A 12,603-nucleotide genomic window follows, 5' to 3' on the forward strand; every position below is an offset into this window, starting at 1 on the left:
TCAAAATCATATTGAACTGATTCATAGAAGAGAGAAATAATCGTTTCCGTGTTTCCTGCAAACTGCTGCAAACAAGTTTGTGAGATGGCACTGGTGTTAATTTATTATTAGTAACAATAGCACATTTGGGTGAAGTGTACGTTTAACACCAATGTACATTTAGGAAAAAAAAAATGCTTGTTCAGAAATCGATAGCATATAAAATAAAAATAAACCTGATTTTAACACCGAAGCAGAGAAACTCTTCACAATAGCACACGATTTGACAGAAGCATTACATCACTCCTTTAAAAAAAGGCAATGACATCATCCTTGTAGAATCTGCATTCACATCCATAATAAACTGCCCAGACATGCTCATGATGTTCTCATATTATGCTCAAGTCACAGTCACACAACATTTATGTCTCACACAGACCTCTCTCAGTTAGTATAATGATAACAGTTTGAAGGAATACTTTGGTCAAATATGCTAATTTGACCAACTTGGATTTAAATATAATAGCCATGAATTAGCAAGGACTTCTTTATATTACACTTTCCTCTCTTTATTTCTAGTAATGTTTTTTTTTTGCTTCAAGCACACTGCCCTTATGTTTTCTGTTTACATTAACTACCCAAACTAAATGCTTTTGTTATGTTATCGATAGACACCATTTATGTTTTTAGTGTAATATTTCATTTCTGCCCAGTGTTTTTTTTTTATTACTGTTAAAAAGTTATCCTTTCATGATGCAGAAGAGAATCAGAAAAAACAAGCACAAAGTAGTGCCAGCTGTTCAACTTGAAATTCTTCATTATGTTTTTTATTAATGCTCTCTTGGTAGCTAGTTAGTTTCATAATAACAGCTAGCTAAAGATGGGCTATATTTTTGGGCAGCAATATTTGGTTACTTAGCAAACTAAATATTCAGCAACAGTAACTTCACCTGTTCTTTTTATGTAAATAAGCAATTTACCGAGTGGTAACCTAAGCTAAGGTAACCTAAGGTACTTAGCTTGGTTCTTGCTAGCTTGGTAATGTCTTGTAAAAGCAGCTATGAGCTCACTTGGGCATGACAAAGGAAACCTAAATTCAACAGTTGAATCAGCAACTTTATTGTTGCATGGTGGCTCTAGAGTCTTTGACCAAGTTATGTTGTTTTCTGTATACCCAGCTAGCTGGGTGTTATGGCTTGTGTCAGAGCTGCTATTGGTATACTCCCTTATATGTCCCTTTTCTCTAAATTCTAGTGAAATTAGTTCTACTTATCACCATGAAGCCCAAATGCAGTCGGAAAAATCCACTATAATGTGTTAATGCACATATCATTTCAATAATGCATATATTTGTTGGAAACTTTCACAAAGAGCATGTACATTTGTTATGCGCCAGTTTATAGGTTATGTAGGGGTATGGGAGGAGCCCATTGTTAAGATGTATCTAGGGCCCCACAGACCCTCAAGTCAACTGTGTTTCACAATGATTTATCTAGCACTACTCTGAAGTTATCATCTCCTAACTGTATCCACACCCTAGCCCACCCAATACTCTCAGAATATTAAAAGTCAGCTCCAGTCCCATTATTCACTTACATACCATTATTTCAAACCTCAAGCCTAACATTTCCAATAAATCAACCTGACAGTAAAACACCACAATGTTTTTCCCATCCAATCAAAACCATTAATGAGTCTTTCATTTTAAGTCACTCTTATCACCAGCAATCTCCTACCTTGGCCTGTATGACCGCAGCATCGTGTTCTGGCTCCAGCCCCGTAAGCAGGATGAGGGACTGAGATTTGCCCTCTCGGAGCGAGCGTCGTGTAGGCTTGGGCCTTCTCTCCCCATCGGGGGTCCGGCTCTTCTCCCGCTCCGAGGGTGACACGGCTGCTACCGGGCTGGGGGTTTTTGTGGGGGAAGTGGGTGCAGCAGGGGACAATGCTGGGGCCTCTTCAGTTTTGGCAGGTGAGGAGGCTGGAGGGATAGGGGTGGAGGCAGAGGCAGCTGATGGGGCAAGGATGGGCATGAGAAGAGGTGAGGGTGATCTAGGTGCCATTTTGTCATCTACGGCTGGTGCTGTGAGGGCTGAATCTGTGATGGTGGGAGTTGTGGTGGGTGCCTTGACGATGCTATCCTCTTCTGCTTTCTCTTTCTCCTTCTCTCTCCCCTTCTCTCGCTCCCTCTCCTTCTCCCTTTCCCTTTCCTTCTCACGCTCTTTCTCGGCCCGAGCCGCTTCCCGGAGGGGTCGGATGAGGTCTGCTATTGAAGTCTTTTTGACCTTTCCCTCCGGGGCACCCTCACCTTTGGCTCCTCGACCAGCACGGACCTTCTTAAAGGCAAAAAAGTCGCCAAACTTCTTCTTAATATTTTTTGAGGGGGCTGTGGAGGGTGTGGGGGTCGTGGTGGTGGTGGTGGTAGGAGGGGTGGTTGTGACACACGTGGACTCTGCAGGCTGTGCTTTATTGAGGGGCTCCTCCCTCTGGTGCTTTCTGAACGTGAGCAGAGGAGAGGCATGAGGGGAAATGAAGTCTATTGGCAATCAGCAAGGATATTTATTCATTAGTGCAAGCAGTTTACCATATTCACATGTAAATGTGTATGTTGTCTTCCCAGATGTACACTATATGTCCAAAATTATCCAGACACCATTTTTAATTAATGTATTTACAACCCCAACTCCAAAAAGTTGGGCGCTTTGTAAAATGTACATTAATATAAATAAAAACAGAATGCAATGATTTACGCATCTTATAGACCCATATTTTCATAGAATAGAACATAGAACACATACCAGATGTTAAAAGTGAGACATTTTACCATTTCATGAAAAACATGAACTCTTTTAGAACTTGATGGCAGCAACGCATCTCAGAAAAGTTGTCTACCATTGTGTAGCATCCCCTCTTCTTTTAACAACCCTCTATAAACGTCTGGGAAGTGAGGAGACCAGTTGCTGGAGTTTTGGGAGAGGATTGTTGTCCGATTCTTGTCTGATGTATGATTCTAGCTGCTCCATAGTCCTGGGTCTTCTATGATGGTTTTTTTTCTTTTCATGATGTGCCAAATGCTTTCTATTGGTGATAGGTCTGGACTGCAGGCAGGCCAGTTCAGCACCCAGACTCTTCTTCTGCAAAGCCATGCTGTTGTGATGGATGCAGTATGTGGTTTAGCATTGACTCGCTGAAATATGCAAGGACTTCCCTGAAAGACTGCTGTCTGGATGGAAGCATATGTTGCTAAAAACCGTATATTTTGTCCAGCATTAATGGTGCCTTAACAGATGTGCAAGACACCTATGCCATGTGCACTTATGCTCCCCTATACCATCATGGATGCTGGCTTTTGGACTGTGTGCTAATAACAAGCTGGTAGGTCTTTACTCTGGAGGATGCAGTGTCCATTATTTCCAAAAAGAATTTCAAATTTTGCATTTGTGGATTGCACTGCAATGATTTCTGGAAGTGTTCCTGAGACCATGTAATGATTTTCAGTACAGAATCATGCCTGTTTTCAATGCGGTGCAGCCTGAGGGCCCGAAGAGCATCCAATACTGACCATTGACCTTGTCCCTTGCGTACAGGGATTTCTCTGGATTCTCTGAATCTTTTGATGGCATGATGTACTGTAGATGGTGATATATCCAAAGTCTTCACAATTTTACATTGAGGAACAGTTTTCTGAAATTGTTCAACAATTTGTAGACATAGTTTTGGTAGATTGGCGAACCTCTGTCCATCTTTACTTCTGAGAAACTCTACCTCTCTAAAATGCTTTGTTTTATACTCAGTCATGTGAGTTTGTTGCAAATTGATTGTCAAGCTGTTTTTTTATTAGTATCACTTACTTTGCCAGCCTTTGTTGCCCCTTTCCCAACCTTTCTGAGATGCGTTGCTGCCATCAAGTTTTAAATGAATTAATATTTTTCATGAAGTGGTAAAATGTCTCACTTTCAACATCTGATATGTGTTCTATGTTCTGTTGTGAAAAAAATGTGTGTCTATATTTTTATCGCATTCTGTTTTTTTATTTACATTTGTTTACATTTTACACAATATAACAACTTTTTTGGAACTGGAGTTGTACTTTAAGATGCACCTATAGGTTCACTTAAGACATAAAAAAGCACTGTCAGTTCAATGGAACAGTTTGGAGCAGCTATGCACAAACCTAATATTACCACATGCAATGCTAAGCATCAGCAAGAGATGTATAAAGCTCCCCTGTATTGGACAGTGGAGCAGTGAAACTGATTTGCTTTAAGCACCACTGAACACCTGTGGCATGAACTGGAGCACCGTTTATAAGCCAGAACTAATTGCCCAATGTCAGTTACTGATCCAGTGAAGCTCCTGTACCTGCACCAAATCTATGTTAGACTGATCTATTTTTAAGTCTTCCTAACATCCCCCATTATAAAAATGTACATAATGCAACTGATGGTTACACATGTAAACAAAAATCTACTGCTAAACGTTACTACTAAACGTATGTTGCTGTGTCCTTTGATTTGACTTGAAGGGACGTTCAGGTGAAACTTTTAGGTTGGGAACTCATATTTACAGAAATCTAAGAAGCATGTGAAAGCATCAAGTCTCAGCAGCAGCATTTCTACATCAGGAAATCTTTCTTAGAAGGCTACTAGGATGTTAATGCAGCAAAGGTTTTAACATTTCATTAAAATCTTTGGTTTAGAAAGCAATTTTGGATGAAAAGGTGACTAGACACTATTGGACATACAGTGTATGTGGTAGAGACTATGTACTAATGCAGGAATATTCTATTCCAGTCCTAGACAATTTTTGTCTACTACAGTTCCCCTGCTCACACACCTACTAAAACTGGCAGTTAATAGATTAGTTGAATTAGGGGCCAGTTGTAACAACAAGACTAATAACAGTTGTAACTTTAAGACCAAGGCTGAGAGCAGACATAAAGTAAAATTCCAGACATTTTGCAAGCCAGTGTAACCTCTTTAAATAAGCCTGTGAAAGCACTGCTGCACACAGTACCTAACTTTGATAAAAAGAGGCTTATTTCACTAAATAATAATTTATGTGTATTAACAGTATGTGATTTGCTACTACAAAGTGTGCAAAAAGTAGTAGAATTAATTAAAAAGATCTGTCAGATGTCTGATGTCAAAAAAATCTGATTTGTGCCATTACCTGCCTGGGAGTACCAAGAGCTAGAGAAATATTTTACTACAAACTAGCAGCTGACTTAAAATTTTGAAGTGACTTGACATCTAGGACCATTCAATATAAATATTATAAAAGCACTTATTTGCCAGTCTTCACATTCAGCTCCTGTCTCTGCAGTCTGCTGCACACATGGTGTACATGCACATCTCTTCACCTTTTTTTCCCACTCTTCCAGCTCTTTTACTGGCTGTTGCCTGAATTACCCATTCAATTACATCTCTGATCATCTCACACTACAGGACTCATGAATGTTTTAAGTCCTGAGCTGGACTGGACGGTTTAAATGATTCAATTGACACGTTTGCCCTCTCACACTGCCACATCATTCACACCATCAATCGCTTCCGACTCAATTATAGACCTGAAAATTGCTTCAGATTGTGAAAATTTGCCTAAAAGGGCAAATCAGGGTTAAAATCAGGCTAAAAAAAGTGTAGTGTGGGCTCCGCTTTCAAGTTACAACTGATTTAGTTTATGACCATATATTAGCCCTGTTGGAGCAACCAGCTTCTGATTCAACTCGTCTGTTAATTGCCAGGTTTAGAAGGTGTGTTTGAGCAGGGAAATCAGCAAACAGTGTAGGACACTAAACCCCAAGACTAGAACTGAAAATCCCTGCACTAATGACTACATAGATGATAGTGATGATACATTTGAGTAGGAGTACTCACAGGGGGTCATCAGGGATGATCTTCTTGGTGAAGAACTCCTCTACGCCCTCATCCACTCTCCCCATATTCTCATTGGCTTCATTCTCACTCTCAGCTGCCTGCTCCTGCACACACACACACACACACACACAGACAGAAAACAAAAGCAAGGTCAGTCGCTGAGACTGACAAACCAGTCAAGGTTGATATGAAAGCAGAAATCCGATCCTTTCTGGCCAAAACCTTTAGCTGAAAACATGGCATAAGTGAAAGAACATAGACATTCTAAGCAACACCATCATGTTTTTCAGTTCATAGTGTGGGAAGCCTCAGGATGAACTATATGGTACTTACATAGCACTTATACGCATACTTATATCTCTCCTCTCATATGCACTGCTCATAGACATTCACTACTGCAAATTACAGCAGTGACTTCTGTTAATAGGTAGGATTGGTTTTCTGTTGACTGTGTCCTCAGGCGCATCTGTCTCTACTGTCCCAGGAGAGAAGCAAACCCAGCCCCGTGCTTTCTCCCTCTGTCTGATCCCCCTCCTCCTAATGCATTTAGACCCCTTAAATACACTCACACATTGCACACCGGCATACGCAGAATGAGAGCACGCTTGCTCATCAGTGGCAATCGGTGCATCACGTAGCCATGGCAATAATTCAATAAGAGAAGGAGCTCATCTTGAACGTTGAAATAAGTTAAATTAAGCTTAACACAATCACACCATGCTGTTCTTAGTAAGCAATGGGGCTGATGAAAATAAATTGTCTTAGAGCTTAAAAAGGTGCTACACTACAGTGTACCATTTATTTTTTTAATAGACACTAAAAACTAAAATAACACCTTCACATCACATTCAGATAGTTAATGTAGATTTTCCAATTAGGCTATTTATTCTTGGACCACATTTAATACTAAAACTGACAAAGAAACAGTAATTTAAGGCTGGCTAAAAATAATTTAAATACTAAAGTAACAGTTTGTTTTGTTAGTATTCATTTCTTTATTTAGTAACAAGAAGCTTCATCCTCAGACCCCAACAGAGTCTGAACACTTTTGTGGATTCCTGACCATTTGCAGAGTTGGAGGATTATTTATCGCCATTTTTAAACAAAACATTTTACCATAAACCAGTAGAAAGTGTCTAGTTTTAACAAAGGATGTCATATTAGGCTAAAAAATTATGTCCCACCCAAATAAGTCTGGGAAAAGGCTCAACATAGGCAAACTCCCTCTACGCTTTCACAAGTCCCCTTTTTTCTTTGAAAGACTAAAGAAAAATAAGTGAAAAATATTAAAATAGCAAACAATGTTTTAATAAAGAGAAAAGGCTGAACAGATGTCCATTGTTTGGCTCTAGTTTTGACTGCTGAAGAACTTTGAATTGATGAGCTGAATGTCTCGCCAGTCACTCGTTTAGCCATTGAGCTCAGAGAGGGAGGCAAGCGGAGATAGGCTAGCACAGTGGTTGAGCTGATTGACAGTAGCAGTGGAACATGAACTTAACTATCCATTCAGTAAACTTCATCCACAGAAGAACTGCTGTCACAATGGAGCAGATCAGTTCTTATCATCTGTAAGACTCTCTGAGACTCCGAACTGATGTCCAACATTTTTGTAAATTCAGAGTTTAATTTTAAACATCACCGCTGTAGAACTTGCAGAAGGGGTAAAAAACCTGGGTGGGGTCATCTATTTGAAGTAAGAAGGTAATATTTGGTGAAATTCTCTGTCACAGCCCAGGAGCTGTCAATAAAACATATTCTCAGAGTGAAAACATCCAGTCTCTGCTACTGCCCTGAGGTCTGCAAATGGGAAAAACACAAAACAATGTGGGGAAACAAGCAAATGATGTGGACCACGAACATCCAACCAATGAGGAGAAAAGGCGTTTGTACGTGCCTGTCAATCTTGTGTGCACACAGTACACGAGGAAGCCGAGGCCTAACCTTAGCAGTATAGCAAAAAACCTACAAACCTGATCTGTGACCCACTGTAATAGTTAGTTCTACTAAGAAATAATGCCAGAAAAAATAACAGTTCTGCCACAACCTATGGACCACGGACATACACAGATATGCTCCAATGCCTGCCCTTTTGCCCTCACACTGTGCAACTGCCCTCTTGGTCAGCATGTATAATAACTATTTTATAAGGCCACTGTTCAATATCCGTTTCAGCTCAGCTCATCCTTGCCCTCAGAAGAGAGTACATAGTTTCATAGCTTTAGGGGGCCCCCCTCTGGTCAATACTCGCCTGCCTGTGCAGATTTCACCTCAGTAACTCCACCTTGCCACAGATGCACACAACACTACAGAGCTGTAAATCCGGCAAATAAAGCGCTAGTAACATCTCTTTAAGAAAGCATCACAGTGCCAAATGTGGTTATTTTCACCAACATCAAAAGATAATGTTAGGAAGGGCTGCCAATTACTTGTTACACCAAGATTTATTGTTTTATGATGTCATGAAATCCAGTGCATTTACATATGAGCTTAAGCCTACAGTAAGTTAGCCCCTCCCATTGATGTTAAGGAGGGCTTCAGCCTAGAATGCTTTTTAACATTTATATATCAGTCTTAATGGCACAGCAATTCTAAGGGATAAAGAGAGGTTGGAAAATCTCTTGATAAGAGAGTTAGTAAAATGCAAATTCATGTTCTTTTTCCCATTGATCCTCTGCCCTCCAAAATGCCTGTGAGCAGGCCTGTTTACACTGCTTACAAAACGGAAAAGAAACACAAAAGAGCGAAAAGAGACATTACTAATCCATGGCAACACTGGACAGCAGTGTGGCTTTCCAATGACAGAGAGAATTAAGGCAGTTGATGGGCATGAAGAGGGACACTTGTCTTGTTTAGCGCATCTGCAGGTAACAAAGTGACTCCGTCCAACAAGGATAACGCTAGCTAGCTAGGGTTTGTGTTAATGCTGTGTCGATGTCTGCTCATGGCATCATTTGAGACAGTTGATTACAATTAAGCCAACACCAGCTTTGAGGCTTTCTAGCCCAGGCGGTGTGTATGCATGTGTATTGGGGAAAAGGCTTTGAAGGGAGGGGCTGTATTTGTTGGGCTGTTGAGCTTCAAAACAATTAGCTTCTTCTAATGTGTGCCAAAATCAAAGATTTTAAAGATCTGACATCTTTAAAAGTGAGGGCATTTACACACAGGCCTATTTTCACCCGTAACGATGATCAGTTCCAACGCCACACAAGCACACTTAGACATCCCTACACACAAAGGGTGTTACGCCAGGGTATGTTTTGTCTATTTGAGTCCTCCTGCACAGATTCTGAGGCCCTTCAGGCAGAGTGGGCACTGTAGGCAGGAGAGAGAGAGAGACCATTGCAGAGCTATAGCAACCTTATGCAAATGGTGCACCACACGCCGCATGAGAAATGGATTATAAATCATTTAGTGCCTGGTGGCCAATCAGAGCGCACGGCCCCTCATCACTCCACTGCATCTTCAAAAAGAGGAGGTGGCACGGTGAAGAGGTGTTTCCCACACATACTCAAACGCACACATTCTTGCACACAATGCACACACACACAGGATTAACAGATGCATAAATATGCAAGTGCTGCGATGCACTAATTTTTTCAGAACACACCCAATCCAAACAACACAACCTCCTGGCTGTGAGAATATGTCACTGACAGTAACTGTATTGTAATCCAGTCTGTTTAGAACAGAGCTTATGCTTCTTTACAATAAAATGCTGAAATGCCTTAATAAGCATACTCAATATTGCATCTGTATGTATATATACAATCTGATAAAGACATCTATATCACAAACAATGCAAGTAATATAAGGCAACATTTTGTGCTATATCTGGTATTTGGCATCATTTAAAGTCATTGGATTGGTGGTAGGATGTTCAATAACAAAGGCTCCTGTACACAGACCTGAGACCAGTTTTACCCTTTATCTTGCAGGCATCAGACAACGAGAAACTGAAGGTTGTGGGAGGCTGTGACCGAGCGCATGTGAGATATAGTTTCAGGAGAAGACATTTCTGGGGAGTGTTCCCCTTTAAATTCTAGAGAGAGCAACAGATAGAGAGAGGATGGGAGTGAACACTGTGTTCTTTTTTTCATGATGGCTTCCCTTGTCTCAGAGCAGTGCACTGAGAAAGATATGCTGGTTTATCTATACATAGTCCCTGTTACACTCAGCATTTGCAGAGTAAGGCTGAATGACAGAGGAGGGAAGTTCCAGAGCTACTGAGTTTGTTCATTTAAGGTACCCTACTCTTGATATGATGTTAGTATTGCTGCAAGATTCAAATAAAAATGATTTAATAAGGCTAATGGATTAAAAAACAACTTAAAAGCGAATGCAAATATATAAGTAATCAGTGGTTTTCACCCACTGACTCTTTTTGGTGAATGTTCAAAAGCCTTCATCTCAACGCTGTCATGAGACCATAAAACAACAGCGGCTAAGCAGAAGTGTCTTAATCATCAGAAAACTTCAGGCAGTTCAGAGTTTCATTTTGCTAAACCCCACAGCTCTGGAAACCGCAGAATTAGTAAGTAAAGACTTGCTGTCAATTTAAGAAAAAAAAAGAAAGAAAAATCAGTAGCACTTTATTTGGATAAAGCACTGTATGTCTCATAGATGCTTATCTTGCATTTAATGCACATTCAGCTACCTGTCTATTAAATTCACTTCACTTTTCCCTAAACACCACCTCTGTTCTAGTCCTAACCCTAACCTCAACATCACCCCAAAACCCACAACTAACAACTAACAAACAACTGGTCCTAAACGTAGTGCTGGTACTTGTCCTAGCCCTAACACTGTAGAGCATCACCAGATATTTTGTTAATAATTTTCTTAATTTTGTTAATAACTTGAACCTCTGTCCATGTAGAGTGGAACTGAAAAATCTCTCAGGGCTGTACAATGAGACAATATTGCCGCATGTGATAAGATAAATTAATTCTTTGCGAAAGCATAAAAAATAAGACTCAAAAAAAATTTGTGCACACATGTATGCATCTTCTTTCAATTATTTTTGTCATACAAGAAAAACATTTGTAGTCAATTATTCATAATTACTTGTCAGCTATTGTAACTACATAACGTGTGCAATATCAAACAGCATTTCCCAAATGTTCATCTCACCATGGTAGTCATGCAAGCTGTGACACAGTTTAAGTTCTATGCCTGGGCAATAGGACGATGTAATTGAATATCATCGATTATTGACAAGTAACCCAAAGACAATGTTTAACAGGTGATAATCGCCATGTTGGGAAACAGAACTGACAAAGAACTAGAGAAAACTCATTTAAACAGCTTTGTAAATAATATTCGTTAATATGTATGCATATGTTTTATTCACTTTTCATGTTTGAACACTGGGTTATGAAGGGGCCTTAAAAAGCTGTTTCACTAATGGTTGAATTTCCCAACGTCTCTGGTGCAGGTTTCCCAGTATATGACACTGCTGTCTTAGAAAAAACTGACAAATTTCTCGTACAGCTTAAGAGCCCCAGTGGTCAATAAAATTATGAAAATGATGAAATAGGGAGCACTATTAGCACACAGTTCACCATGAACCTACACCACAACGAACACATATTTGAACACATATTTGCATTAACATCTATTAAAATGACAGGTGAAGTAGCTGTCAAAAGATGTTGGGTTACTTAGCAATATTATTTACTAAGTAATTTATTAGTGAAGGTTTTCATTAAAACAGTTGATGTTTAAAAAAAAGCATATCAACTAAAAATAGAATAGAAAGTTGGTCTAGTCTCATGAGGCCAGATGCAATCTTGTACTGAGAATACACATTTAGATATGATCTGTTAACATTTAGTGCTGGATTGAAGGGAAATCTCTTGCTATCCAGGGTATGCTCCATTAAAACCCACCCTAAAACCAATAATGTAAGTGAAGCAAGCTAGTGAAATGCTACCGTTAGCTCATATTTATTTTTTGTCAGAGATGTGATGTACTACATCTATCGTTTGAAAGGCGTTTCAGGCAATTTCAGATGACTTCTTCCACGACTGGCTTATTGGAATAGCTTAGGATAAAGTCCATACCGTTACTCATCAGTGAGTACAATACATTTAATGTTACTGTTTGCTCCAGAGAATAAAAGAACAGGTGTCATTTTTGCACGCTTTTTAGTGGGCATGATGTGTTGGCACATTGTTTAATATGTGACCACATATAGCTGCAGGTAAGCCATTGTCAACTCTTATTATTTGCTCAGTGATATTTTCTAAAAGATAATGCATCATCTAGTTTAATGGAATGTTTTTTTTTTATTGCAAGAAAATTTTTAAAGACACTCAAAAGACATGTACATACTTAATATAGGTTTTCGTGGGGCTTTTCTGCAAAGAACAACAGGTTTATTGTCCATCAGACAACGCTGACAAGAACATCATTCCCCTCTGCTTTAACCTCCATCTTCACAAAAGGCATTGGATTGGGGGGAGTGATATAATGGACAATCATAATTCTTTTTACTAGAAAATATCTTGCAAATGATTTTAAGATATGACTCAGGCATACTAAGTTAATATTTGTAAACAAAAGGTGCCATAATGTAGAAAATACCCACAAGTTAAACTATATTGCCATATTTAGTCACCAATCCAAATCATTGAATTCAGGTGTTCTAATCACTTCCATTACCACAGGTGTATAAAACCAAGCACCTAGGCATGGAGACTGCTTCTACAAACATTTGTGAAAGAATAGGTCACTCTCAGGAGCTCAG

General features: G+C 39.5%; 1 protein-coding gene across 1 annotated transcript in view; it reads right to left on the reverse strand.

Annotated features, from left to right (window-relative positions):
• Nucleotides 1-12,603, reverse strand: part of carmil2 (capping protein regulator and myosin 1 linker 2) — a 78,899-nt gene that overhangs the window by 11,988 nt on the left and 54,308 nt on the right. The window contains 2 exon segments of the mRNA XM_017704202.2: nt 1,716-2,472; nt 5,856-5,959. Of these exon segments, the coding sequence (XP_017559691.2) occupies nt 1,716-2,472; nt 5,856-5,959 (861 nt within the window).

Source organism: Pygocentrus nattereri, chromosome 7 (assembly GCF_015220715.1).
Source record: "Pygocentrus nattereri isolate fPygNat1 chromosome 7, fPygNat1.pri, whole genome shotgun sequence".
In the NCBI taxonomy this organism is placed as follows: Eukaryota; Metazoa; Chordata; class Actinopteri; order Characiformes; family Serrasalmidae; genus Pygocentrus; species Pygocentrus nattereri.